We start from the raw sequence: 26,869 nt of genomic DNA, 5'->3' as shown, positions 1-26,869 counted from the left end.
AGCATCAACCCCCAGCACCAGTGCATGAGCCCACAAAGTGCAGTGGAGAGAGCAGCCGGCCAAACTCAGACTATGGAATCTGGGAAGCTGCACGTTGTCCTAATGCGAATCCTCTGTGGGCACGAGACTGAACAGCAGGACAGTTGACAAGAAATGCTTGACTAGATGCTTGGGGCAATCAACATCTTTGAAATTATAAGCATCACTTTTCCTACTCATTAATGTCATCATCTCCAAGATTTAACTTTTCAGAGGGTGACCATGTTTTCTTTTAGATCGGAGATCAGGAATCGGTTTTAAGCGCAAAAACCACTCCTCAAAGCCCTGCTAAACACGCTTCATCCTCCATTCAGAAAATGAACCTATTTCTTCAAAAGAAAGGAACTGAAAACTCTAGTATCCAGTTCCCACCAAAGAGTTTCCAAGCCATTTTTATTCTCTGATTTTCTATGCCCTACTTCTTAGCAAATGTAGTTGCTCCAAGCACAGTGACATGAAGACGGGACAGTCACTCATGAGGAACAACATGGTGATGCTCCAGCCTGAAAGCTGGAACTTGGAGTCCACAAAACCCTGCTTTGAGATGCAAGTGACAGCAATCAGGGAACGCAGATAGGGGTAACTGCTGGGGTCAGAGAAGGGCCCAAGGCATTCACAGAGCCAGGAGAGAAGGCAGTATTGGTTTAACAGCTGTAATAATTCCTAACAAATACTCCCACATTTTTGCATATTTATTGGACATTCCCAGGACTCCTGTTCATGTTAGTCTGCACCTCTGCCCCTCCAGAAGCGGTCAAACTGGCAGGATCTGTCTGCCAGCAGGAGCTGCTCCGAGCTGGGAACACGACTGGTGGTGCTGATTTCCAGAGGCTTCTGTGTCCCAGGAGAAGATAAGGAAAGAGCGGATTGAGAGGTGCTGGCGCTGCTGCTGCTCTGTGCCAGAGAGCCCCGGCTGGGCAGGGCACGGCGCTGCAGGCTCTTTCTCCTGCCAGAGCTGGGCACACCTGGGAACAAGGCATGGCAACTTGTGGGAAACCAAAGGCTTTGTGGGGGCTGCATTGCTCAGCACACACCCAGGCCATGTGTGACACAGAGTTCTGGCACCTAAAAAGATAAAGGAGAGGCAAATAGCTGGGAGAGGTTTCATTTTGACCTTTCTTACCTGTTCACAAAAGTGGCCAAAATGAAAGTTACCAAGCAGGGCCTGATCCCTTCTCCTGCAGGAGGGGCCCTGTACTGGCTCCTACCCAGGGCTGGTACCCTTGTGGCAACATTCAGCTGACTGGGAGCAGAGCTCCTGGGGCCCTCCAGGGATACACCAAGCCCAGCCCAGTTACCTGGTACACATGCAAATCTTCAGAAAAAGATTAGAGTGGAAAAATGTAACTGTCATGATCATGATATTTTACTATGTTTACATGCTGTATAGGAATGCAATTTCATGTATTTGTGGTATTTTCACACATTTTAATCTCTGAAATACTGTCAGATACACTTTGATTCCTAATGGAAAGTCTTAAACTTTTAATTTAGCTTATAAAATGAAGTTACTGACATTAAATAATATGTACTTTGTAGTGTAGAAGAACACAGTAATAGTGCGAGTAATTATGATTGCTTAAGCACAATTGGCTTGGGTCTGTACAGAAATGTGAAATTTTGCAAGAAGAGAATAGTTTCACTAAGTTTTGTAAAATATTTGAGAAACACTTCTTGTTTGAAGTAATATGTTGCAAACAACTTTTTACTTAGCAGTTTAAGGAAGGTTCTTACTTTTGAAAGCAGTACAATTTTACATTTTAAGAATTGAAAAATGTAGGCAGCTGATGAACTTCAGAATTAATGCAGACCACATTTAGTCTTTCAGAAAGTATTAGTGATATATAACTGATTCAATGCATCTTTCATACATACCTTTTATTTCATACGTACCTTTTATTTTTATTGGCTATCGAATATATACAGTATACAGGCAACATTTGCGTTAACACTCTGCTCCTGAGGTACTTTTTGGGGCACCTAATCTTTCTATTATGTCCCCCTTTTTTTCTTCAGCTGCTTTCTTCCTAACAAATTCCCAAAACTTCTGAGGCTCTCATGGGAGCACAGTTACTTGACACAGAGGCAAAGTCCGTGGGGCAGCAGGGCTAGATCTATTAGAAGGTGAACTGTCAACAGTTCCCTGCCCCAACTCAGGCGTTACTGCGGGTGACTCTTCACTTGATTTGCTGTCACTGTCCAGCAATGGAAGATACGACCTTGCAAACTGTTCATGCAGCTCAGAAGGGGGCGGGGGGGGCAAATGGCTGGGCTAGAGTGGAGGGGTGTAGGTCTTAGATTCAGTCAAAGAGAAAACATGAAGTTTCTAACCAGGTAGAAGCTTGAGAAAGTGTTGAGAAAGAATGTAAATAGGTTCTTTATCTCTCTTGTAGTTCACATTGTTTATAATTGGGTTCTCCTACTGTATGTCATTCACTGCACACCAATAGAGTGAGAGGTTTTCACTTCAGGACCAATAGAGTTGGTCTGCACGAAGCTCTGTATAAAAGAGCGATGTATTTTGAAATAAATCAGAGTTATAGTCTCAGCCTTCTGAACAAAGTCTATTCATTCCCATCCTGCCTCAACAGTGTCAGAGGGGAGCAGGGGGCAGACAGCTGGGTTTGTCTCTCTGCTAAAGACATTTCAGCTAACTGGCGCAGTGGTGTAGTGTATACGGGGACCGCTGCAAGCTGCTGTGCAGGTGTGAGATAAAGAGGCTTAGGAGTCTGATAAGGAGGTACTTTGGCAGTCTGCCCGGAAACCTTAGCAGCTTTCCCAAAAGCTTCAGCATCCAGCCCAGAAGCTCTGGCAACTTTCCTGGAAGCTTTGGTAGCCTGCCTGGTAACTTCCATGGGCACCTGCACCTTCTTCAAGGATGTATTCAACAAGTTCCCCATCAAAGGCCCCATCTGACTCATCCCTCCCATCAGACTCCTTTATCAACCCCAAATCTTCATCCACGTTGTACTCTGCTTGTTCCCGCTGTTTTCCATTCCTTTAATGCCTCAAAAAGCGATCTCCAAGTAACAACTAGATTGACAAGTTTTATCTCCTGCTCAGATGACTTCCTACAGCCTGTCCCTGACTTTTTTCCAAGTTTTAACACTAAATGCTGTGTCAGGATCAGTGGCAAAATCCTATGATCTAGCCCACAGCAATATACTACGAAGGGCATAGTCTGAAGTATTAATTCCCTTATATCTTAACAAAGCTTTCCATGTAGCCAAAACAGTCTCTTCCTCTTTAGATTTATTTCCCATTATTACTAGTTGGTGCCTCACCTGCTTCCAGGTGTCTTGATAGGAGAAAATCAAGTCTGGACCTCCCTGTGGCTTCCACACGCCACTCTCAGCCGCACCAGCGCCGCCTCCCCCGCTGCTCCCCAGTGGGTCACGGCTGCCAGTTGCTGGGACCCCGCGTGGCTCCAGACTGACCACGCTGTTCAGGCTGTTGCTCCACACGGTGGGCACCAGCTGTCACTGGTATATACACTGTATGCCGAGGCGGTCGCGACACAAAGCACAGACCACAAGCGGTCTCAGATGGCAATTCTTTATTATCGAACATGGCTGACCTTTTATAAACTTTCTAATTGTTTATACTTCTTCTACCCCAACTACTGGCCACAAAAAAATCAACATAACACCACTGGTGAGCAGTAACAGTGACTTTAGTTAACTTTCTAAAAATACTTTGTCCGTCTGCAGTGCTCTCCTTATCTTTCTTCAGTTCTTCTCTTCTCTCAGTCTCCTTGGTAGCAGCCTTGGAGAGAGCTCTTTAACAGCTTCTTCTTGCCTCTCAGCTTCTTTTCGCTCCTTTAGCTAACAGGCCTGCTGTTAGCCCCTTCCACAGTAATTCATCCATGAGGGGCAAGAAACAAGTAGAGCAGAATAGGATTAAAAAGTCTAGTGACTAATTAGAATTGGTTAAAGTCTGACAGACCTTGAGATGACACCAAAATTAAGCATCCTAGAGTGTAGCCTACAGCACACTACTCGCATTTCTATATTCAGGAAACATGTTTTCTTCCTTTTACGCTGTCTTAATTTAAAAGCTGAAAGATTCAAGAGGAATTACTACATCCTCCAATGAGTCCATGAAGTTTCCTCTCAATGATCTCCTTAGTGTTACTGCAGTCTACTATTCAAGTATATGTGACAACTGTCACAGTAATCTCATTAAAAATGTGTACTTTGTTCAAATAACCATCACAAAAATCAGTCATAGTAAGGCAGATAAGACAGAATCAGTATTGATATTGAAAATCTATTATGGAAGCCGAGAAAGGCAGAATCCAAAAACTTCAGAAGTGTGTATATAATATACTCATTTAGTTGAAAAAAACTAATACATGTTTATTAGAAGAAGTTTGGGGTTTTTTTAAAATCTCATTTTTTCTACTTTGGATAGCTTCACCTCCCCAGTCTACAAATTATTTTTGCTGTATTAAACTAGTGAAACAAGGATATTTAGTCTAGATTTTTAAGTTCCAGAAGGAAGTATTATGCAGTGTTACAAATGAAAAGCTACGTTAGGTTCCTAATTTATCAGTAAAATACCTAACTGCAGAATGATATCAGCAAGAAATTCTATTACTCTGGAAGAGCGGGGTGATATGTTAGAGAACTCTACCTTTCCCGACACTGGAGAAGAAGGAGTAGCACAGGCGTTGGAATAGCTACTGCTGTCTGCAGGCTTCACTGAGGACTGAGCGGATCTGTCATCTGAGAATTGTCTGGAGAGCAAAATGTCTTTTTCTTTGTACTTCTTTGGCTGGTGGAGTGCAGGAGAAGTAGATTTCACTGAAACCCTACAAAGGACATACTTTGAGTTTCACAAGCAGTCACTGAAAATTTACATCGACCTGCCAGCCTACTGCATGACCACATGTATTACAGCAACTACAAAATCTATTAAAGCCTAACTAAAAACTCATACTGACCATTCATTGCTTTTTAATGCTACTGTTAAACTTCTTCTGCTACTTCTCAAACATCACAATTCATGGACAATATTCCTGACTGCTCTCTCCAACAGCAGCCCCAGGTATGAAATACTTCTCTTTGGGACTACAATGTAGCATACAACAGTATAACACCTTCAAACTGTACTTCCGCTGTTTCCACCTCCTATTACTAGCAGAAACTTAAGTGATACTTGTATACATAAATTGCAACCTCCAGTGAGCAGAAGACCTCAGCATCTTACTTTTCAGCATGAGAGAAGTCAGACAATTCTGTTTCTGTTGAGCTGTTTCTGCTGTTGCTTGACATCCATGTAGATGCCAAAGGAAGTTCTTCACAAGTCACAGGCCTTGGTCTCTGGCCAATTCCTGAAGGCTGCTGTAGACCTGCAGACTGTTCTTCAGCACTCAGAACAGCTGTAATTGCTCTTACAGTTGTTTCATCAACCTCAGACCACAGCTTAGAAGGAGCTCGCATGCGACGCAGAAACAAGCTGTGCCACTTCTGCCTGAGTTGCAGCAGCATACCAGCAGCCTGCAATAAATTCCAATTCTGTTAAATACTGATGAAAATTAGATCACACAGGTAAGAGAACCCTGTCTTTTCCATATCAGGCAGCACCTGGCATTCTAATATAAACGGGGCCCACAATTAAAGGCAAGACTAAGGTCTTGGGGAAGGGGAATAATCCATATTTAAATTAAGATGTTAATTTGCTTTCTTTTCCTTGGGTGCAAGGTAATTTTGGAAACATTTCATTTAGCTCGGTAATAAACTTAGCTTTGTATTGTAATTCCACAGACCTTTTTTTTTCCTTCTTATCTTTCAAGAAAACCCAATCCTTTCATGCTTTATGCCCTTCCTCTCAAATCAGTCTCTACTCATGCACTCTTCAGTCATAGTTGATGGAAAAGAGCTCTAAGTGATATTTTTCTTACATAGACACCTGGTCAAATGTGATGACTAAATTCAGAAGACTATTGTCTAATTCTGCTACCAGAAATGCTTCCATTACAATAAATTAAAAAAAATCACTCTTCTGGACATGTCTAGGAGAGAGAGTATTATTATTAGAGTTGGTAAAGTTGTGTGTTTCATGACCCATAAACTGCCTCCTACCACAGCCACAGCTCCTCAATGACATAAAGACTTCTATTTCAAAGAGGTTTTGAAATTTATCCTTCCAAAATCTGACAGCAACTTTCTTTCAGCAACTTCAGCTTCAAGTGCTCCTTTTTTGATCCGATTTTGGTTATCCTCTCAAAGAAAGAAGAACACAATATGCCAATGTGACTGTTCTCTCAGCTCCTGTTCAGATTTTGGCTATCCCAGCTCGTGCTATGGCCTGATGGAGCACCATGCAGGCAGGACAGGAGGCCAGAAGGAGCAGAAGGGCCCTTATGCAGTCACTGTCACCTGCAGCTTGCTGTCCCTTGCAGCCATTATCTTTTGTCTGCCAGTCTCTTCAGAATCTGCTGACGTGTGGAAAGGGACAAAACTGCCAAGCTCAGATATAAAACATCATACTGCCCAGAAAGTTTTTGAAACAGACCCAACAGCATCTAGATTGCTGAGGCTTTCCTGGTCCCTTTTGTGAGAGACAGGACACCCACATCAATATGGGGGAAGAGGGATGAGCACTCTCAATGTTGACTTAGGTGACTAATTATTCTCTTTCTTTTTGCTGACAAGTAAAAGAATAGAAAGGTACGGGTGATAGGTGATGAAACACTGCAACTTGGATGTTGAATACACGGATTCAGGCGACAGACAACTCTGTGCCAAAGGGGATTGAAGCCGTTTAATTATTGATGAGCTTGTGAAGTAAAGGTTAAATCACAGAGTACCTAGTTTGAGAGACCGAAATAGACCATGACATTCTTGGAGAAAATTCTTGGCTACTCAAATGTTACAAAAACCTTTTCACATCTTTTTACAATTCCTCTACATGAAGCAAACCCAGGAGTAATTTCTTACTTACTTCAGGGTCCAGTTTGAGATGGAGCCCTTCATCCAGCTTCAGCAGTGCCAGATCAGCAGATGTCTTGTCCTCCATCTCACTGTCGCTGCTATCATTAGATACCCCTCTCCCTGAATTAAAGACAAGAGGTGCATTAGCATTTCCATATTTTTTCTACTATTATTTCTACACAAAAACCCGCATACTACGGTATTACTAGCAACAATGTTTTTCCTTCTAAAACTGACTTTAAATGTAAACATTTGTAAAACTACCTCTTCTTTTCTGCAAATACACTGCAAAGTCTTTGCTCCAGATAGCAGCAATCAAGCCAGACCTGCTGAAGGTCCTACTGTGTAAAAACCTGTATTGATATGATGTGACCCAACTCATGTACCTTCACCAGTATCCACAGGCCACTATACAACTTTTGCCTAAAGCTGTTTGCAAAATCACACATGCCTCTATTTCCTAGTAAAACAGCAGATCTAAAGAGCTAGTAAGAAAAAAAAAAAATCTATACATATAGCTATTAATTAGGATTCTTTATTTTTCTTAAGTGCAATTCAATCAACATGAGCACTACTCTAAGGTTCACAGTTTAAAAGCAAGACAGGAAAGCTCTAGAAATAAGTTGGACTTTTAGTTTGATTCAAACTATGACAACTAGAAGCAGTTATTTTTGCTTCCATTCCAAGAGGACTCAATGTAAATCAGAAAAAAAGAAGGAAATTTCTATATATTCTCTATTACTCACAGTTAATAGTACAGTTAACTGAAATTAAAAATTATCAGTAGAACATGTCTTGAAAATGTATGTGTTAGCTAGAAGCAACATGACGTGTTTGCCATATTGATTGTTTCTAAATTATTCTGTTTGAATAATCTGGTTCAATGTATCAAATAAAGTAGTCTGTAGAAAAAGAACATGCATACTACACTTCTCAGTACCAGTACTACAGTTCTCATTAGACACTGTGGCTGTATTCTTTCCTTACAAACTATACTACAGTTTCTGAGACCCTACAACTGTGTAATTTATGGACTTGAATATGTAAGGAATCCCAAAATGGAGAGATTTATTACAGAACCAACAAACTCTTCCTGAATAGCTGCAGGAATTATAACAGCGCTATTTTCAGAATCAGCCAATACATGTATTAAATATTACTGAAAAATAAGTTTTCCATGTCACACGCTGATGTATAGCAACGGAAACATCCCAAATCCAGACTCCAGTGTACCTCGAAAGGATGAAGATGCCTGCAAGGCATTACTTGGCAGTCTGGCTGGTCCACAGAAGAGGGCCACCGTGACAGGTGTCACAACAGAGCAGCACCTGATGTTTGCTGTCTTGTGAGCTCTCGTCATTTCATCATATATAAGCCAGTCTGTAGGGAGAGCCTGGATGGCTGCAGCTTGTCCATTTGCTGGGGCAATCTGTGCAAGAGCAGGTAAAACCAGGCTATTATACCCTCTACCTGTAATTAATGTAAATTTGAACGTATTTCTCATTTTATCCAGAGACACTATGGATGCCTCAACCTGGCAGTGCTCAAGGCCAGGCTGGGTGGGGCTCTGAGCAACCTGGACTAGTGGAAGGTGTCCCTGCCCGTGGCAGGGGTTGGAATGAGATAAGCTTTAAGGTCCCTTACAACCCAAACCATTCTATGATTCTGTATTTTGAGAACTAAATACACATACAATTATATACATATAAAAATATACATGCACATAAAAAAGCGTGAGAGAATTCAACCAGATTCATAAATTATCCTACCATGATAAAACAAAATATTTTGCTTTAAAAAGAAATGTTAAATAAAAGTTTCAGAGAAAAACTTGCTTTTAAGAATAGGGATCATTATATCTTTAAAACAATTTTATAGCAGGGCAGTTTTTTTGTCATTTTGCCTTGTTCCATCTAGAGAAAAGACTAATTGAAATGATGGAAAAATGAATCAACTCCAATTCTATCAGCTGGGTAGAACGGTATTTTCTAAAGCTGTAGTGTTAAATGCCTATACTGCTTTTAAAGTACTGACAAATAGGAAAAGACGTTTCTAAAACACGTGACAGATTTTAGTGCCCTTTTTTTTGAACTATGAATTCAAAGTGTCTTTACCTTTTTATACTGAGACTGACCAAGAACAGAGGTAGGATGAAATCGCACTTTCGTCTCCTTTGATTCCGTCAACACCAGGCTGTCTCTGTCTACATGCACAAGATTGGGATACATCCCGGCCACTAAGGCACCTTTAATTACAGCCCAGTTCTCAGAGTTAGTATTAACATCTCTAATATCAGCTCCTCCTCTGGCTCTCACAAAACCTGACAAATGAAAGAGACAAAACAGTGCCATGTTAGCTTGTGTTTGGTTCTCAAAAGGAGTCAGAAACTAAAGGTGAAATAAATGACTTCTTTGTTGCATTTTTCACCACTGCCAACCTTAACAGCACCAAGAAGAAACCATTACACTGAAATCCTTCCTGATAAGGGGTTTCATACTAACACAGAATACCACTATTTTGTACAATATAAAGACATTTCCTATGGGAATAATTCATTAAAACATGAAATGCAGTGGCATGTGGAGATGAGGGTGCTTTCAGTTAGATCAGCCACAATTCCTCATCTGCACCATACCCTGCATGAATGTGTGCATGAAGGTGTATTTCAAATTAAGGAAAATTACACCAGTGGACACGATTTTTGTTACAATTTCTATATGCTTGACTTTAAAACAATGTTAAAATTGTTTCCAACTTCTCTACCTGAGGCTCTAAGCTGGCCAAGCACCTGTGTTCTCATTCCTGCAATGGTTTCCATTGTGGCTTGGGATAGGAAGTGCTTTTCACAGAAGGCTCTCTCCCAGCCGTCACTGCGTGCCTTCTGCCATGCCTGAAAATGTTTTTACATTTGCCTATTAATTTGAATGGCTTAAACTAAAAACTGCATTTTTTTAAAATATTACATTTATGTCAATAAAATGAATGCAAAAGCCACTCTAAAAGTTAATGTATCAAACCAGATTATTTTTTCTGTTCAACAATTAGATTCTCTTTATATGTTCACTACAGTGATGATTATGTCAAGTTAAAACAATAAATAAAGATCATTACATTAAGATCATGATTCAAAGTTCAGTGTAGTAGGATGCAAAGAGGCACATTGTTGGAACATTCAAAATTTTATAATGTTTGAAACAAAACATACTACAAAAACGGTTCCCTCTTCTGTGGACCAGCCAGACTGCCAAGTAATGCCTTACACAGGAAAGGCACTAGGCAAAAAGAAAGTCTTCTCTGAGCACTTAATCACAGTCCGCCGCCACTCTACATCCAACTGGTGCATCTGCATTTTGCTTGAATGTGCTGTGATTAGTACTCTCTGAAATGAAAGACTACCTGGAAAGCCCTGAGCAGGGCCATGTGGTCACTGAACGTTCCGGCAGCAAAACGCTTCCTGCACAGCACGGCTGCACGCTTTTGGGAGGCCAGCGTGGGCAGCACAAAAGGGTCTTGGCAGGCAAGAGCACAGGCAATGGTCAGAACAGGATCCAGGCACTTCAGAACTACAGCATACAACACCATTTTACCGAGGTGTGGCTCTACAGGTAATTCAGTGAGGTGATAACCAAGCTCAGTGAGATCTTCCCAAGGGTCCATGGCATCTATGGTCTGTTCATAAACAAACAAACAAACAAATAAAGGAGAGGGGGATGGGTACAGTGGACAAAATCAATTTACAGTGAAAGCAGAAAGGATGTGAATAATGGACATTAACTAGACTTGTTTCCAAACACTACAGAAGCAAGTCAAACTATTAACTGAGACAAGACTTTGAAGCACTCTCTTCCCTTGACATGGAAAAACACATCCCTACACACAAAATGAAAACAGACAATAAACAAAACTTCAAAACATCCTTAAGTAATTAAAAACAGCTTCAGTACAAACTGAAGTCAGTAAACTGCTACACCACAAATTTGGGATCAAACACAATTACAATCTAAACCTATTCCTTTTCTGACCTTAAGCATATGCACAGCATTTCTCACAGTTACAGCAGGCGGAGGATCAGGCACTTTCATAAGAAAGTCTACAATTGGACAATTAATTGGAGCCAGAATTTTTGTGTACAAACAGATCTCCTGCAAGGTAAAAGGCAGAACAAAAAAAGATTACCAAGATTTGGAAGCAGCCGCCAAACACATGATTTGTTGCAATTAATAGTATGGTTTGAGGGCATTGTATTTTTTAAAGTTATAGTTTCTAACTGAACATGCACCTGAAGCGGCATTCTTAGAAGTTCTGGAGATTGAAATTCCAACATATTCTGAAATCGGAGCCTGCTGAAGAGACGAAAGCAGACTCCAGGCTGACAGCGCCCAGCCCTTGAAAATAAAATATGGAAGGTTGTGAAAATGAGGATTTCTTTCTAAAAACAAAACCAAAAGCCAACAAACAGACACAGAAACTCAGAATGGAAAGAAGAGGCAGTACTATGAAGAAAGTGTTGTTAAGTCACACACAAAGTGAGAGTTTTCTAATCATGAAGTATTTTTGAGAGTGTGGCAATTTTTTACTGTAATTTTAACCCAACACTGAGAAATCTGGAGGAAAGAAAAACAAGGCTTATCTAATGTAAAGTGCTGTGGGTTTTTTGCTAACCTAAGACCAGTTCAAATCTCAATCATCCTTTGTTGTGAGGAACCAGTTGCAAACTTTATTGTTTCCCCTCACATCCCCTAAACAGAAGTGATGCTTGGAGTAAAAGGTAGAATAAAGATGAAGTAACTTGTGAGTGAATGAGAGACAGCAAATTCTCTCAGTCATATACATCTATGTGCATATGTGCAGCTTAATGCCAATATGATTGATTAAACAGGCATTTGTTGCTACATAAACTTCTGAGCCCTCACCCACAGTGCTGGGAAGAATATAATCATGGCCTGTTAAGTCATGGATAGCTTGGAGAAAGTGAAATAGGCAGTCCTCTGCCGACAGACATGATGTGAAAACACCCCACTGGACATTGTGACTGCTGGTGCTACATGGGAGAAAGAGGAAGGAGAACAAATTAATGGGGGGAAAACAACCCAGACCTTTGGGAAATGCCTGAGCGTCACTTTTCTACAACTTGGGAGATTATTCCAAGGAAATACATGCTGACGCCTACTCACCTGCAGAGAATGAGTGTTGGCCACTATGCAACACAACACTGGACTAGGCCAGAAACAGCTATTCTGTTGTGTGCTTTATTCTAAACATAAAGGACTGTGGATATCTGCAAAATGGAAACCACTATGAGGCATTTATTACCTGCCTTTTCTCTGGATAGCACTGGCTTTTGAAATCCACCCCATTTTTACCATTGTAACACGACTCAGTGCATCAAAAGACTTCTAGAAAAACAAAGAAAGGAATGCAAACTGAAAACTCAATAGGGTACATGAAATACAAGTTACTAGTTATTTAGATTACCAACAGAAGTTTTCTAAAAAGTATGAAATAGTAATATATACAGCAGCTTCTGACACAAAGGTACCTTCTCAATTTTGAGTGAATTAATGAGGGTATCTCCTTTCTAGTATCTTAATGCTCCACAATTTTTGAAATTCAAGATTTTAAAGGTTTTTTAGACAGATAGCTTACAGTATTTGTCTTAAAACAAATGCATGTTGAAACTTTTCAGCAAGGACTGTTGCCTGACAGGCACTAGCTCTCAGCTAGTAAAAACTTTTTTTTACTTTACTGTAAAGTCATAAATAAGAATAAAAAAAAAAGTTCTCCAAAATTTATGCACTGTGTGTTTTAGAATCACACTAGGAAAATTTATGGCAGTCCTACCTCTTTCACCTTGCCTGAGTCAATGACAAACACCACATCACTGACTGTTATGCTGGTTTCTGCAATATTAGTAGAAAGAATCTGCAAAGAAAAAAACCCAAACCACCAAAACTGTAATAACTGTAAAAGCAATGGCAAAATAGGTCATTGTGGCATTGGAAAAAGTCCTCTAATACTTGCAATTTTGCGAATGCCAAAAGGTGGACTTTCAAGCACTTTCTTCTGGTACAAAGTCTGCATACTTGAATGAAGCATGAAAACTTGGTATCTAATGCAAGACAAAAGGAACATTTTAAGGATCCTTAAAAGGAGCAATGAAAAGCCACAGCAACTAAAGGTTTTACCTGTGAGCATTATCAGTGAATCTCTTATCATCGAAAACAATGCGGTCTCTCAGGCTCACTATCTCATCATACCCAGGAAGAAATATTAAAATTGCTCCTAAAAAAGGAAGTGGGTTTGCAAAGTTAAACAGAAAATTCAAATACATATCGAATAGCACTCAGAAGGTTTTAACGTTTGTGGATTGCTGAAAAAAGAGCATGATTCATCAGAAGCCAAATCCACAACCACTGGTTAGGTATTTACCTACCTGCATCTGAACTATGACAGATGCTGTGAAGTAAGTGCATTATCAGATCCAGATCCACTTTTTCATCATCAAAACTGTGATGATAAGCTGTCAGTAGCTCTCTGTCCTCTGCACTAAGGTCACTAGCACTTTTTTGGACCAGGGAACTTTCATCCATGTTTCCAAATCCGAATGAAGCGCTGTAACAGGAAAATACACCAGAATCAAGGCTGCCCCTTCGGGTTTGCATTGAGCCATCCACTCAAACTTAGTTCAAGACCAATATGACTATTGGTCTTGAATTCTGATGTTTAAGTGTAGCAGAAGGGAATCACCATACTATTACTGTTTACTGATTTCAATGTTAACCCAGTAAAGGATGCCACTTTATTTATTAGTGTTAACTTTAGTTTTCTTCAACTTCATTGAAACACAACCATAAGCAAAGGAAAGTATAAAGATACTTCTCGTTTATCTGTTCAAGTAAAAATATTTAAGAGATACGTGTTCTCCAAAAATTTCCCACTAGCAGAAACTACACTAAGAGAAATTATAGTAGAGATAAGCTTTACAAAACACTACCTCAAGTACGATAACTGTAAGTTAATCAGAAAATCATTCTTGAATGGCCTAGTGTACACATTACTTCTGTAAATTTTCTTTAATATGCCTATTGCATATAAAAAGGATAAATAAAAACACATGACAGATTTGTTTCCAAAGTAAGCATGTGAAAAGTATAGAATTAGCAAGTTGTGCAAACATAAACAATATGATACTAAGTACAAACGTTTTTGCTGTTTATTTTTTGAAATATTCCTATTCGTAAAAAGAGGTCTTGCCATTAAGTCCAGATTTTAGACCATGAAAAGCTAAAACCTGTTCTGATTAAAAGAACAGAAACCTCAAATTTCCCATCACAACCGTTTGTATATCATATACAACTGATTCTGCAAAACAGTTACAACTGACCTGTAGGATTCCAACAGATGAACAACCTCCGTCTGTCCAAAGTGCCTAGCCCAGTCCACAGCCATCCTGAAATAGTTGCACAAGTATTTTTATTAGACTTTTCCCTTCAAAAGATGAATATGAAGAGCGCATCAGGAGAGGCAATTGACACCAGACTTTTGTACCCATTTCTGTACTGACATCCGTACTGTTATTGCTGGATCTGCAACTTCCCATTTGAAAGTGCATGAATAGGTGTTAACAGCTGTCTGACTTTTAGGTGACTACAGTTCTTTACCACAAAAGAATGTCCGTTTTACACAGGAGCAAACATGCACAAGGAAGTGAGGAGGAAGAAAGTGCCATTCCTTTAAAAAGTCCACAACAAGGTGCAGAGATCAGACCTGCCTGTTTGCAGTATCCTTGAAGTCATCTCAAAAGGTCACACCCCAGGCATAACATTTGGCTATTTCATGTCTTTCAGAAGCTGTCCTCCTCACGATGCAGTTCACTGTTTTATCTTTAAACTGCATTCCTTCCCAAGTTTTTTCAAATGTTAGTACCAAATATCAGACCCCTGGAATCCTAATTCTTATCATTCCATACAACAATTATTTACTGTACTTCCCTGTTTATATGAAGACATAATCCATGACCACAAAACCTGAGTTTCTACAGATTCACAAATATTTTTACATGCTACAATATATTTAGAAACATAACAGAAAGATCTTCTGATATGGGTAACTCCATGAAAATAGGAATTGCCAAATATTTTGGTCCAATTCAGTAGATTACAGTTGTTCTGCTAACCAGTATCTTAAATAAGACCTACTGAAACAAAGTTTATAGCTCATAATCAAGACCATGTAATTAAGAATTCAATTTAGAATTTACAGAAAACAATGTGATTATCAGGAGTTAGAAATTGTTGAGGCTGTCAAAATCTATAGTTCTTACAGCAGTGTGATAAGTTAGCAAATTAATTTAGATGTTAAACAATTTTCTTTCTCTCTCCTATATTGACACATAAATCTATGTTTTGGTTTCTCTGTTTTTACCAGCCATTAGATGATTTGCAGTGGATACTTGCTCCCATGCTGATCAACTGTTCTACTTGACTCAAAAAGCCTCTCCCTGAAGAAATCATCAGAGCAGTTGCACCAGTTTCACTGTGCCTATAATCAACTGAGAAGTAAAAGAAAAAAAAATCCAGCAAAACCAAGAGAAATGTTATTTTTTCATCTAAATATAGTACAAATATTGCTTTCAAATTCCAGCCCAAAGAGAATTTGTTTCCTCACTTTATCTCTGAAGTTAGTTCATATGAATTCTACACTGTTTTAGAAACACACTTCTGTCAATACTTCAAAACAACAACTAACTAAACAACCCATTATTTCTGCTAGCCCTACCATTTTTTCAGTCGGCATCAGAATGCAAAGGTAACACCATTTGAAACTGGAGATAAAAGTAGCCATAAAAATCTAAGTAAATTTGAGGTTGCTTTTTTTTATGTAATAACACATGAAACTTACCACTGACATTTTCAGTTAAAATAAGATTTAACAGCTGAGCAAACAAATCAATATCTTTATGCAACCAGATGTCAGAAAGACAGGAATCCATTTCTTTTACTATCCACGATTCAAGGCAATTCACATCTTTTTCAGTCTGAAGATAAAAAACAATATTGAAAGCTTAATCTCTTCCAAGAGTTGTCTTTATTCTTATACATTACCCACAAAGAATTGGAATGGTTATTTTTCCCAGCAGCAACAGAAACCCAAATATATCAGTGTAGATATACCTAACTCAGGTATCAGTTAATGCACTGATTTTGTCATATGCAAGTACGAACACAATGGCAGTCAAGCCATTTGATCTGAGGAAAAGCTGTGTGCAACCACCCTATCTGAAGAGCACACTTCAGCTAGAGCAGTTCATCCTAATCAAGTAATCTTTAAAATACGTTAATATCCTGAAAGACTCAACAGAACTGTAGAAAACAGATTTTAAATGGCTAGAATACAACACAAATATAAACATCTCTTCCGACAAAAGAAAAAACTTACCAGTTAATTAAATACTGTGTCACCACCATCATCCAACCATTTGTACTCCTCATTTGTCCTTGGAACTGATTTTTGTCTCCGAGATGTCCCTTTGTTAGTGTTATCTAGAGCTGAACACCACTCAGCAAGAGTGTTCTTCTGTTTCTCTTCTAGAATGCAAAGTATTCCCCAAGAAAGTTTTAGAGTCATATTTCTTATCCATTGTTTTCTACTAAAAAAGTTAGTTACAGCAGGTTTTACCAAGTTTTACCTATTCAACCTCTTTTATTTAGTCTAGAATGCTACTACCAGTCCAACATAAATGACATATTTAAGGGTACCCAAAGGGCGCCACTGCAAACAAGGGCTATAAAAACAAGGTAAAACCCAACACTTTGGTGTTTAAGCCCCCAAAACCTCCGTTATTCCAAACTACTGCATTCAAAGTATCTTCCTTAAGTAATCACCTTCCACACAATCTCAGACCAGATCTTTTTCCACAAATGGAATTCTGAAGACGAGTGATGCAGTCCCTGCATGTAACAACTTACTTTTCTACACAAGTGGAAGAAACCTTAGAAAACACCAGGGTCCTAACTGAACTTTTCTGACCCCAGTGATCAGAGGTGAGCACTGTGATCAATATCCAGTTAGGACTGTATGTTATAGCTTTGGGGTTTGCATTTTTAAAAAATTTTTCTTTAAATAATCACTGGGATCATTACTTTCAGTTGCCAAGAAAACTTCTGAGCAGTATCTACTTAATCAACTTAAACCCAATGATGTTTAGCTCAAGAGTGTTAACACTTAAAAAAATACATCCATGCCTGAAGAAAGCAGTGAAAAATGTTACTGAAGGGAATTTAGTGCAAGATGTACAAAATCATGCCTGCTTTAATAGCTGCACTTTAATTTGCACCCAAAGGTACAGAGCATCCTATGCTTCTTTAGTACTTAGGTGGGCAGAGCCCCCAGTTATATATAGCTCTACAGCATAACAATTAGAAAAAAGATGACATTTATCAACTGAATGAAAAAAGAATGCAACCACTGAATCAAAGTGATTTTTTTTCTTTAATTGCATAAACTATTTCAAAAATGTAAATATTGAGAGCTTAAAGACGCTGTCATCTAATCACATCTCATTTAATCTCCTGACTCTGGAATTTTAACAGAAAATAATCCTGTTAACTGTTTGTTCAATCAATGATTCTTACTGCCAACCCTTACAATTAACAAATCCACTGACCTTGCTGCTTCTTTTCTTTGTACTTCACCATCTCTTTGTTTGCATACCCAGTGCTTCGTAAAATGTCCTCCAGAAACATCTCTTTAACTTGAAAAGGTCTCCCTTGGACTAAAATAGAAAAAATCCATAAAAGATTCTATATTCACTAGCTTCACTTACAGAATTAATTCTTTTAAAAAACTACCTTCACTGGAGTTTATTTTTCTCAAAACTGTACAAAACAAAATATTTCCAAAGTCAAATGCCACCTTGTTTCTCCTCAACCTCTTCAATTTTATGAAGTGTTATAGCAGGAGATGTTCATAAGATTGACAGTTATTAACTACAATTTTTTTAAATGAAAAGAAGAAAACAGCCGTGTTTGTTTAGGGTTACAAACAAGAACCTGCCATGTAAGTCTGCCATCTGGATTAAAAATGTAATTAATTAATAAGCAATTAATACAGCTTTTTGCAAGGTTCCACACAGAGACAGTACATCTTTATACTGAACTACTTTCTTTTCATGAGAAACATGTAAGAAGGCAGCCTTATTTCCATATCCTCAACTAATTCAGCAAAGCTGAGCTTTTTTTACTGAATACTTCTTGACAGATGAGACATCCCAGTGGCCTTTACCTTCTGGTAATTTATCCTGATTTCTTTTTCAACATGACTATTTTCCAGACATTCTCTGTGGACATTACAGGATGCTTTTTGCATGAAGATTAAAATCTCTACATTTTGATTTCTTGTTCCTTAACCTGACTCAGGAACACTCAGGATTTTCCTTCAGAAAGAACAATCCACAATTCACATACTTTTAGAAGCTGTGACAGAGGAAGCCTTCCAACACTGATCACAAACTCTGTGTACTACAGCGCTCCACAGCTACAAAATGTGGTTTTCTGTGGTCAGGATTTTGTCAGCCATATTGCTGAAGGAGACTCAAACCTTGTATATCACATTAACAGACAAAGCCGCTTCTTTTAATTCTTAAATTAACAAAAAGGGAAAAAAACATCTTTTAAATTGCTATTGGCCTGTTACATAACCAGCACAAACACCGTGGTAAACTGGAGAGATTGGGAGAGATTGCCATCAGATTTTCCAACACAAATTGACCGATCTGAAAGAACAGGAAGCTGCAAAAAGAGTAAACTGGAAAGTCATACAACAATCACAACTGAGGCACTCCCTTGCAAAAAAAATTCAGAGAACATGAAATCACGTGTAATTTCCAGATTCCTGTCTCCAACAAGCTGCAAACCTTATTCAACTGGGCAGAAATTCAAAACAGAGAACTAAGCACTTCCATCTGCAAAAAAAGAAAGGAAAAAAAGGGTTCCTCCTCACAAACATTTGCTAAAATAAACCAGTAAGCAATCCCATTTCCTAAAACCGTTGAGATTTTTTTTAAAAGGCTGACATGCAGAGAGTCTACCTGATTGTCAAATAAAGCATTTCTCTTGAAAGATACTTTTCAAAACACATTAAAGTTGGACATTACTGTTGAAAAAGTAAGAGGATTGCAAGATGCCAGAGGAGGTCACCCATGCAGAAAACCTGCAAGCCAGGAGGGTGGGGCAAAAACTGCAAACCCACAAAAACCCCCCACCTCCCACACATTTACATTTTGCCTTTACTAAAGATCAGTCAAATGAAATTAAACCAGCAAAAAATGGTAACTTTTCTTTGCATTTGAATGTAGTCTAACTGCAGGTAACTGAGTCTGAACACAAAATAAGCGAAACTGGATGTCTTTTCTGAATATTTACCTAGATGAACAACTACTAATTTTCTTTAAATCAGAGAATCATGTGATCCTTTTTTCATGTGAAACCAAATCTGTCTAAGCCTGTATTTCTGAACTGAACTGGTACAGTTATCTGTCCAGTAACCAGTAACAACCTTCACAAAGCCTGAAGAGTAAGATCCTACTGGAATGCATTGATACATATCACACTCATGTAGCTTCTAAGTCCTGTATCAGCATGAAGACAGAACTTCAATAACCTCTTCCTACTTCTTCAATTAAGAGTGGAGGGGGGCAGGATGTATCTGCATTTACAGAACTCCCAGTGACTAAAACACTTCACTCTGAATGAGGTGCAAATAGTCAAGAAACAAGAAACCTGCATACAGAAGGAACAAAGATTCCTGTAATTCTCAGTGTATTAATCATGTGCCTTTACTCAGAATAATTTGCTACAGTTTAGTAAGATCTGTGAGTCTCAAGGCAGGTATACTCAGACTTAAAATCAAGACTTACTATGTATTACTGGGCAGCTTCCAAAATACCTAATGAAGAGATTTGCATCTAGAGCAGCACTAGAGAGAATTAGTTTTAAATTATTCTGGTTTTGCAGCACATCTCTCAGTTTTATTAGCAAGAAGTCGCTGAACCTATCCCTCTCATGTACTTCATCCTGTAACAAAAGGGGAAAAAAAGATGAAAAACCATCACAGATTCAGGATCACAACTTCTGACAAAAACAAACTTCTCTAAAAAAAAAATACATGTTTTGGTGGCACATTACAGAGGCCTTAAAATGTGTGAGTCTAGTTTAACTAATAGGGTTTTTTAAAAAAACTATCCATAAAGAAACTAAAACACCTCAAAAAGTTTTTATCAGCGCTGAGTGCATTGCAATGCTGAAGCCATAAACACTTTAACTTCAGAGGCTAAAGTGAATATCTGAAACCTCTCTGATTGTGTATTTGAGGCCAAATTTCAAGAAAACACCACAAACTACAAATTTTGTTTTAATAAATTCTCACTTCACCATTGATAAGCATTTAAAGAAATGTATGACACCACATAATCAGAAAAACAGGCAAATTGCTTAGACAAGTCACACACAAAGCCTGTAAGTTAAGGCACATAACTGATTAATCATCTTTTTCATTCTTCTGTTTTGATCTATATTATGAATGAAGGAAACAAGGACTCAAAATACAAAGTTTGTAGGCTGACATCAAGAATGTATAGATCATTCTCATGCTTTTTAAACTTTGATAAACAGGCAGGCACCTAAACTTACCTTTTAATCTTCAGTACTTAAATCTTGCCAAAAACATTCCAGTTCCCCTTATTCAATTCCACAATAGGAATATTGACATAATCACAAATTAACAATCTGAATAATTTGCTAGCAATTAGACTCCACATTATCTTGAAAACTCTGGGCAAACAAATGGACTGAAAACCTGTATTGCTAAAACAAATGGTAAGAGAAATTCTGACACAATCACATTGAACCACATCAATGTAAGCCTCCCTAAGGATTTTCTCCTGACCACGGAAGTTCAGAAAAATTTACACTTCTGTCCTTCTCCACTCCTCCTGATTCCACACTTAATCATTGGCATGAAAATAAGACATTTTTACAGGAAAAACACAAACACACAGAAAAACACCAAACTGCACAAGACATGCATTCTACTCTGAGGACTCAGAAAGTCTTTAAAGTTGATTCAGATTCTACCAAACAAAAACACCTAAAGTGCTCAGCAAATTTAAATAAAACAAATGAGGACCTCATTTTCCAAAGCAATACATATTGCTCCACCCCACATGAAAGACCACAGGATGCTCACCACAATAACATGGGTCACAGTGGAGAGGGTGCTGTCTCCTGCCATCAGCGTGCCAAGAAGCATGTCATTAGTGCAGAATGTTACCAGTGTCTTTGGAGAAACCCTATGGATCACATCACAGAGACAACTTAGGGGGTTGCACCATTTAAAGCTGTCCATGGATCAAAAATTAAAGCAGCTGCTGACCAGAAGAGAAATTACAGTTCTCTCCTCAAAAGATTCATGCACACCACTTGTTTTTAAACTATGCCTTTTCACAGACATTTCCTAACAATTTGTAGTGCTTGCGCCCCAAAACTCTGGACAATGGATTAATTGAAAGAATAAGATTCAATTTTTAATAAATAAGAAGGAAAAGAGAACTGTGAAGAAACTCTGCATGTCATTCAATTTACTAGAAAATTCCATGTGGAAAACTAGGTTCCAATTCCTCAGCCTGTGCTTGGATATAGCCTTTGTATTTGTCTACACGTGGTAGGATGAGCCTGTCTGGACGCCAGGTGCCTACGCAAGCCACTCTATCTGTCCTCTCCATGGGCAGGGGAGAGGAAACACAACAAAAAGACTCCCAGGCTCCAGAGAAAGACAAGGAGAACGTGGGTCTCTCCCACGGGAACATGGGTCCTCCACGAGCTTCTCCAATATGGGTCCTTCCCATGGGCTGCAGTTCTCCAGGAACTGCTGCAGCACAGGTCCCTTTCCACAGGGTGCAGTGCTTCAGGAACAGCTTGCTCCAGTGTGGGACCGCACAGGGTCACAATCCTGACAGCAAACCTGCTTCTGTGTGGCTCCCTCCCCAGGGCCACAGGTTCTGCCAGGAGCCTGTTTCAGCAGAGACTTCCCAGAGGATCACAGCCTCCTTCAAGCATCCACCTGCTCCAACACAGAATCCTTCACAGGAGGATCCCTGCTGCACCACGGACCTCCACGGCCTGCTGGGCCACAGCTGCCTCACCATGGGCTGCTCTGGCACCTGGAGAATCTCCTCCCCTCCTGCACTGACCTTCCTGTGTGCAGATCTGCTTCTCTCACATGCTTTCACTGCTCTTCTTGAACTGCTGCCTCTGTTGTGCAGGTTTTCCTCCCCCATTCCCCACTGTCCCAGAGGCACTACCACCACCACAGATGGGCTCAGCCTTGGCCAGAGGCAGGTCTGTCTTGGCTGGCACCGGCTCTGTCACACACAGAAGAGGCTTCTGGCACCTCCTCACAGAAGCCTCCCCACAGCTGCCAAAGCCTTGCCTTGAAGACACAATTCATTACAGCTGACTAAATCACAAAGTCATCTGCGTGATCCTCTGGTTTTTCAGGAGGTGAAAATACTGAACTTTTACAATTCTATACCTGGGGCACAGTTAGCTGTCCCAATAAAAACAGAAATTGTCACTACTCTCTCTGGTACTGCCATCCTAAAAGAGCTGAAAAGTTCCTCTGTACTGTACTCTACAGCTTTTCTCTGGAAGACAGTTAAGAAAACCTTAAAAATTATATTTCTGTGTTACTATAAACACCTCTAAACATATCCACTCAAATTTTTTTTTGTCCACGTCTCAAAATATTGTTATCGCCCCCTTTCAGTGTTTCTCTGGAGTAATTGTATTGATTTTTCTCAAGCTGGATTTTCTGCGCTGCTTCCAGTAATTCTACCATTTTCACCTGACTCTGCTCTTCTTCTGCCAGCATAGTACTTCCATATATTAATCATCCAGCTTATTTGTGACACATCTTCACTAGCTCTTCTAATCTCTCAATATCCTTGTGAGCTTTCATGCACACATTTGAATTCTTATTGTGGCTTCGTTGTTCAAGTGCATTCATTTTCATCAGCTATGTGTTATCTTTGTTCACTCAGGCAGCACAACCTTTAGCCATCTTCTGGTCACTCATATCTCAACTGCTGGCCCTTCCCTGAAATGTCACTTCGCTACATGGTGCAAAGATGTAAAAACCCCAAACAATCCATTCATGCTCTGCTTAGAGACAAATTCATCAAGTGATACTGAAATCTCTACTTTTACATCACTTCATGTTATAAACACAGAAGCTGAAGAAGAGTAAATTTAGTCCAGACTAGACTGGTAAATAATGCTCAGCTTCATCAGTCGCATTCCAATTTTTTTGTTTTCCCTTTTATGGCTCCTATCAACTCTCACTACATAACATTTGTTACAGCATGCTGGTTTTCACACCTACCTTCAAAGCTTGCAGACCTTTTGGATCCGCACATGTTAAAAGCGGGGGGGGGGGGGGGGGGGGGGAAGAAGAAAGTGTAGACTTGATCTGAAAATCAGACAAGGATTTCCATGCATACACGCCGCAGAAGAAATCAACAGAAAATACCTGAGATTCAGTTCTGTAAGACAACCTTCTACATGAAACTGCAAAACACAGGAAGTAAGCCATCCTTTTCACTCTTACGTATTCCTTACCTGCAGTAACATATCCCACCTGTGAGGCTGCAACCCAAACATACTGCAGTTTCAATGTACACAAGATTCACAAGACCAACACAAGATCAACCGACACTTAGAAATACCATTAGTACCTGCTTTCTAACCGGATCTGGTAACCAATTGTCTGGCCAATCTTCTCTCTTCTTTCTGCTGCCACTCTTTCAGCCACAGCAACAGCTGCTAAACGTCTTGGCTGAGTACAAAACACACGACAGGGAGTTCCGTTCTTGTAGCAGTCATCAAGGATAAATTGAGGGATCTGTAAAGAAGTGGTTCAAATTTGCTTTTTGAGAAAGTCACAGCTTTGTTAGCACAGGGAAACCATTAACTGCATATCAATATTGCACATTGCAAAAGACTTTTCATTACAATTATCACAGCAAGCCAATCTGAATCAGCAGAAAATAAATTCCTAAGTATAACCTATTTAGGTTTTTTTAAAAAAAAAACTTACAGTGCCTCCCTCCTGCTTCAGAGAAATCCAAAAAAAAAAAAAAAAGAAAAAAAAGCCCTGTAGATAATCTCTCATTTTAACACAAAAAATAGATTACTCTGGATACTAAGAACAGAACTAGCCTTAGAAGAAAAAGGGATATACAAACATCACAGCTATTTTCCCTTCAATATTTTGTATTATTTTAATGAAAAAATGGTATCTACCAGAAAATTGTGAGGAATCATTTATGCTTCTAGTACCTATCTAGAGGCCTAGTGTTTCAAAAGCAAGAAAATGAATTGGAACAACATTTTCAATCACACAGGAAAAGGAAAGCCTTAAAATAGCATAAAAGTATCCCATATCACAAATGTTACACAATTGGCATTAGTTTAGAATAAATACTGTTATAGTTTTTATTTCATTGAAGCAACATACCTGTGTCGTTTTTCCTGATCCAGACTCTCCTATAACTAAAACAATTTTATTGTCCCTTATGATTTGGACAATTTCTTCCTGTTTTTCAAGAACTGGTAGTGACTGCCTGAAGGAATCAAACTCTGATTCCCCTCTTTTCACTGGGACCTGGGGGATACCATCATTAAGTCGACCACTTGTCTTGTTTACTTCTTTGTTTTCTGCAAAGACAAGTTAAAAGTTTATTTATGCAGACACAGAGGAAGGTCACAAAAACACTGCTCAAAAACTGTACTTAAAAATTAACATTGCTGACTTTTTATGCATCCCTGTCGGTAAAGTGACAAACCCATCACACATTTAGACGTCATTTTTATAGCATGTCCTGCAGTGCTTGGAATAGATATTTTTCAAAACACTTATTACTTTCATGGGTATTTTGAAGAAAACCAGACTCTTCCACAGCATTGCTCCATGTCAAAAAAGCCTACAAAGAGCAAAAGGAGAAACAAACTAAACCAGAGAATACCAGCCTGGTGTATTTTGGTGGCGTTTGTATCTGCGCCCACATTTCACACCTGCAGTTCCCCCTAGAAATACACACTGACAGAGTTAAACCTTTAAGCTATTCCACACGTTTGCCTGAAATCATACCAATGCAAGCATGCTGTATCAAGAGCCCTGGCCCCCACACAGCAGTGCGATGTGTTAGAAAGCGGTGCATGAGCAGCCAAAAAACGGGCACATCTTCTGAGGGAGCCACTTCACATCCATCATTGCAAGTAACACTCTATAATTCCTTGAGAACTATTTTCTGGCAGAATGAAAAGCTCACTGTAAACTCATTTATACATATTTAATGCCATTAACAGATTCATATACTAAATTTCAAGCTCTGTTGTACCAAGACAAACAGACTAACAGATCAGGAGAACTAAAAATACATTCTTGAGATGCAGAGAAAGGCAAATATTAGACTGTTCATTAACTTATCCCTTACATTCTTAAGACATTGCATTTCAGTACTTTTATTACAGCTTCCCTCTGTTCATATAACAATCCTATTAAACAACTAGAACAATTGAAAATAACAGCAAAGAAAGCACTTCAAGAACAGACACCACATATCAGAAACATGCAATTAAACAAGGCATACTGGTACAAATGTTTTCTGTTCACTACACCCATCTCTGCACACAAAAACACAGTGCAACTCTTCCACTTGTAGCTGCTAAAGCAATAATCTAGATGAAAACCTTGCTTTAAAAAAAAAAAACCCAACATTTTGACAGAAGTTTGTCTTTCAGTGAACTCTTCCATATTCGAGAAATTAACAAGTCTGGACAGTAGTCTCTTAAGGACCAAATCTATTTTGTAGAGATGAAGAAATAAAAACTAAAATTATTGATTTATCAAGGACATTAATTTCTATAAGCAGAACAGACAACCGCATTTTCTCATATAGGCATTCTTATGGCATCACAAGAACACTGACTCTTCAACCCCACCTCATAGTACTTGTGTGAAGCCACACTTCAAAATGTGCTTCCAAAAAGATTTGGCTGGAACTGGCTCAAAGATTCTAAATTAACACAACACAAGGTGGACATCTCAATGTGCATAATATGACTTCCCAAGTTCCTCACAGCACCAGTTATAAAAGACCTTAAAAGTACGGAAAATTAATGCATTTGTTTGAAAGTGTCTGTTAGGACACCAGAGGGGACAGAGCAGAAAGAGGTTTTTTTGTCATGGTTTCAAGTGGTGTTGATGGGCAAGTCCAAATCAGAACACATGCTGAACGTACCGGATGCAACAGCACAGACACTTCCTCGCTCTGTCCTTGGCAGGAGCTCCTTGCGTTCCTTAGTTGTGACGGGAAAGCGCTGAATTAGACTCCGAACGGCGTGTTTCGTACGGAGAGCCAAGTCACAAGTCATGACTACGTGTGCCTCTGACACATCCTTCTTCCTTACAGTCAGGTATCGATTGGCTCCTTTTCTGTCAGGGGGGAGAGAAAAGTTATTTTAGTAAAAAGGAACCTACTCTAGGTTAACTTTTATCTGTCAGGGTATGAGACGCTATGCAAATTCTTTGGAAAAAAAAAAAAACAGAAATCACAGTGAGAAGCTTTTTTAATGGAGCCATTAAATCCACAAAGTATAAAATCAAGCTGTCCCAAAATGCATGTCACAAGCTTTTCCAAGCATGCATACAGCAATGAACAAATATGCTCATTTCTGTAGCTACTTTTACACTTTTTTCTCTAATACTATTCCTTGCAACACAGTTGAGTATGTTGAAAACATCAATCAAGTTATCATTAGTCTTGAAATTCTATC

The 26,869-nt window shown here is 39.1% G+C and overlaps 1 protein-coding gene and 1 long non-coding RNA gene across 2 annotated transcripts; both read right to left on the bottom strand.

Moving 5' to 3' along the window:
• Window positions 1–3,580: 3,580 nt before the first annotated feature.
• On the bottom strand, window positions 3,581–16,131 carry LOC140683626 (3'-5' RNA helicase YTHDC2-like). The gene is made up of 16 exons (XM_072926331.1): window positions 14,362–16,131; window positions 13,411–13,589; window positions 13,163–13,259; window positions 12,999–13,086; window positions 12,819–12,899; window positions 12,291–12,373; window positions 11,257–11,362; window positions 11,000–11,119; window positions 10,374–10,646; window positions 9,741–9,867; window positions 9,092–9,297; window positions 8,211–8,406; window positions 6,988–7,097; window positions 5,251–5,540; window positions 4,675–4,852; window positions 3,581–3,885 (listed from the first exon to the last, which is right to left on the bottom strand). The coding sequence occupies exons 1-16, from the start codon at window positions 14,424–14,426 to the stop codon at window positions 3,841–3,843; spliced, it is 2,244 nt and encodes a 747-aa protein (XP_072782432.1). The 5' UTR covers window positions 14,427–16,131; the 3' UTR covers window positions 3,581–3,840.
• A 3,663-nt stretch (window positions 16,132–19,794) lies between these two features.
• Window positions 19,795–23,895, bottom strand: LOC140683627 (uncharacterized). The gene is made up of 3 exons (XR_012054828.1): window positions 23,767–23,895; window positions 21,222–21,324; window positions 19,795–20,050 (listed from the first exon to the last, which is right to left on the bottom strand). It is a non-coding gene; the product is annotated as an uncharacterized lncRNA (long non-coding RNA).
• Between the last annotated feature and the right edge of the window lie 2,974 nt (window positions 23,896–26,869).

The sequence above is a fragment of the Taeniopygia guttata genome, chromosome 3, assembly GCF_048771995.1.
Source record: "Taeniopygia guttata chromosome 3, bTaeGut7.mat, whole genome shotgun sequence".
Taxonomy (NCBI): Eukaryota; Metazoa; Chordata; class Aves; order Passeriformes; family Estrildidae; genus Taeniopygia; species Taeniopygia guttata.
The sequence above is the reverse complement of the archived record's forward strand: the minus strand, read 5'-3'. Positions and strand labels throughout refer to the sequence as shown.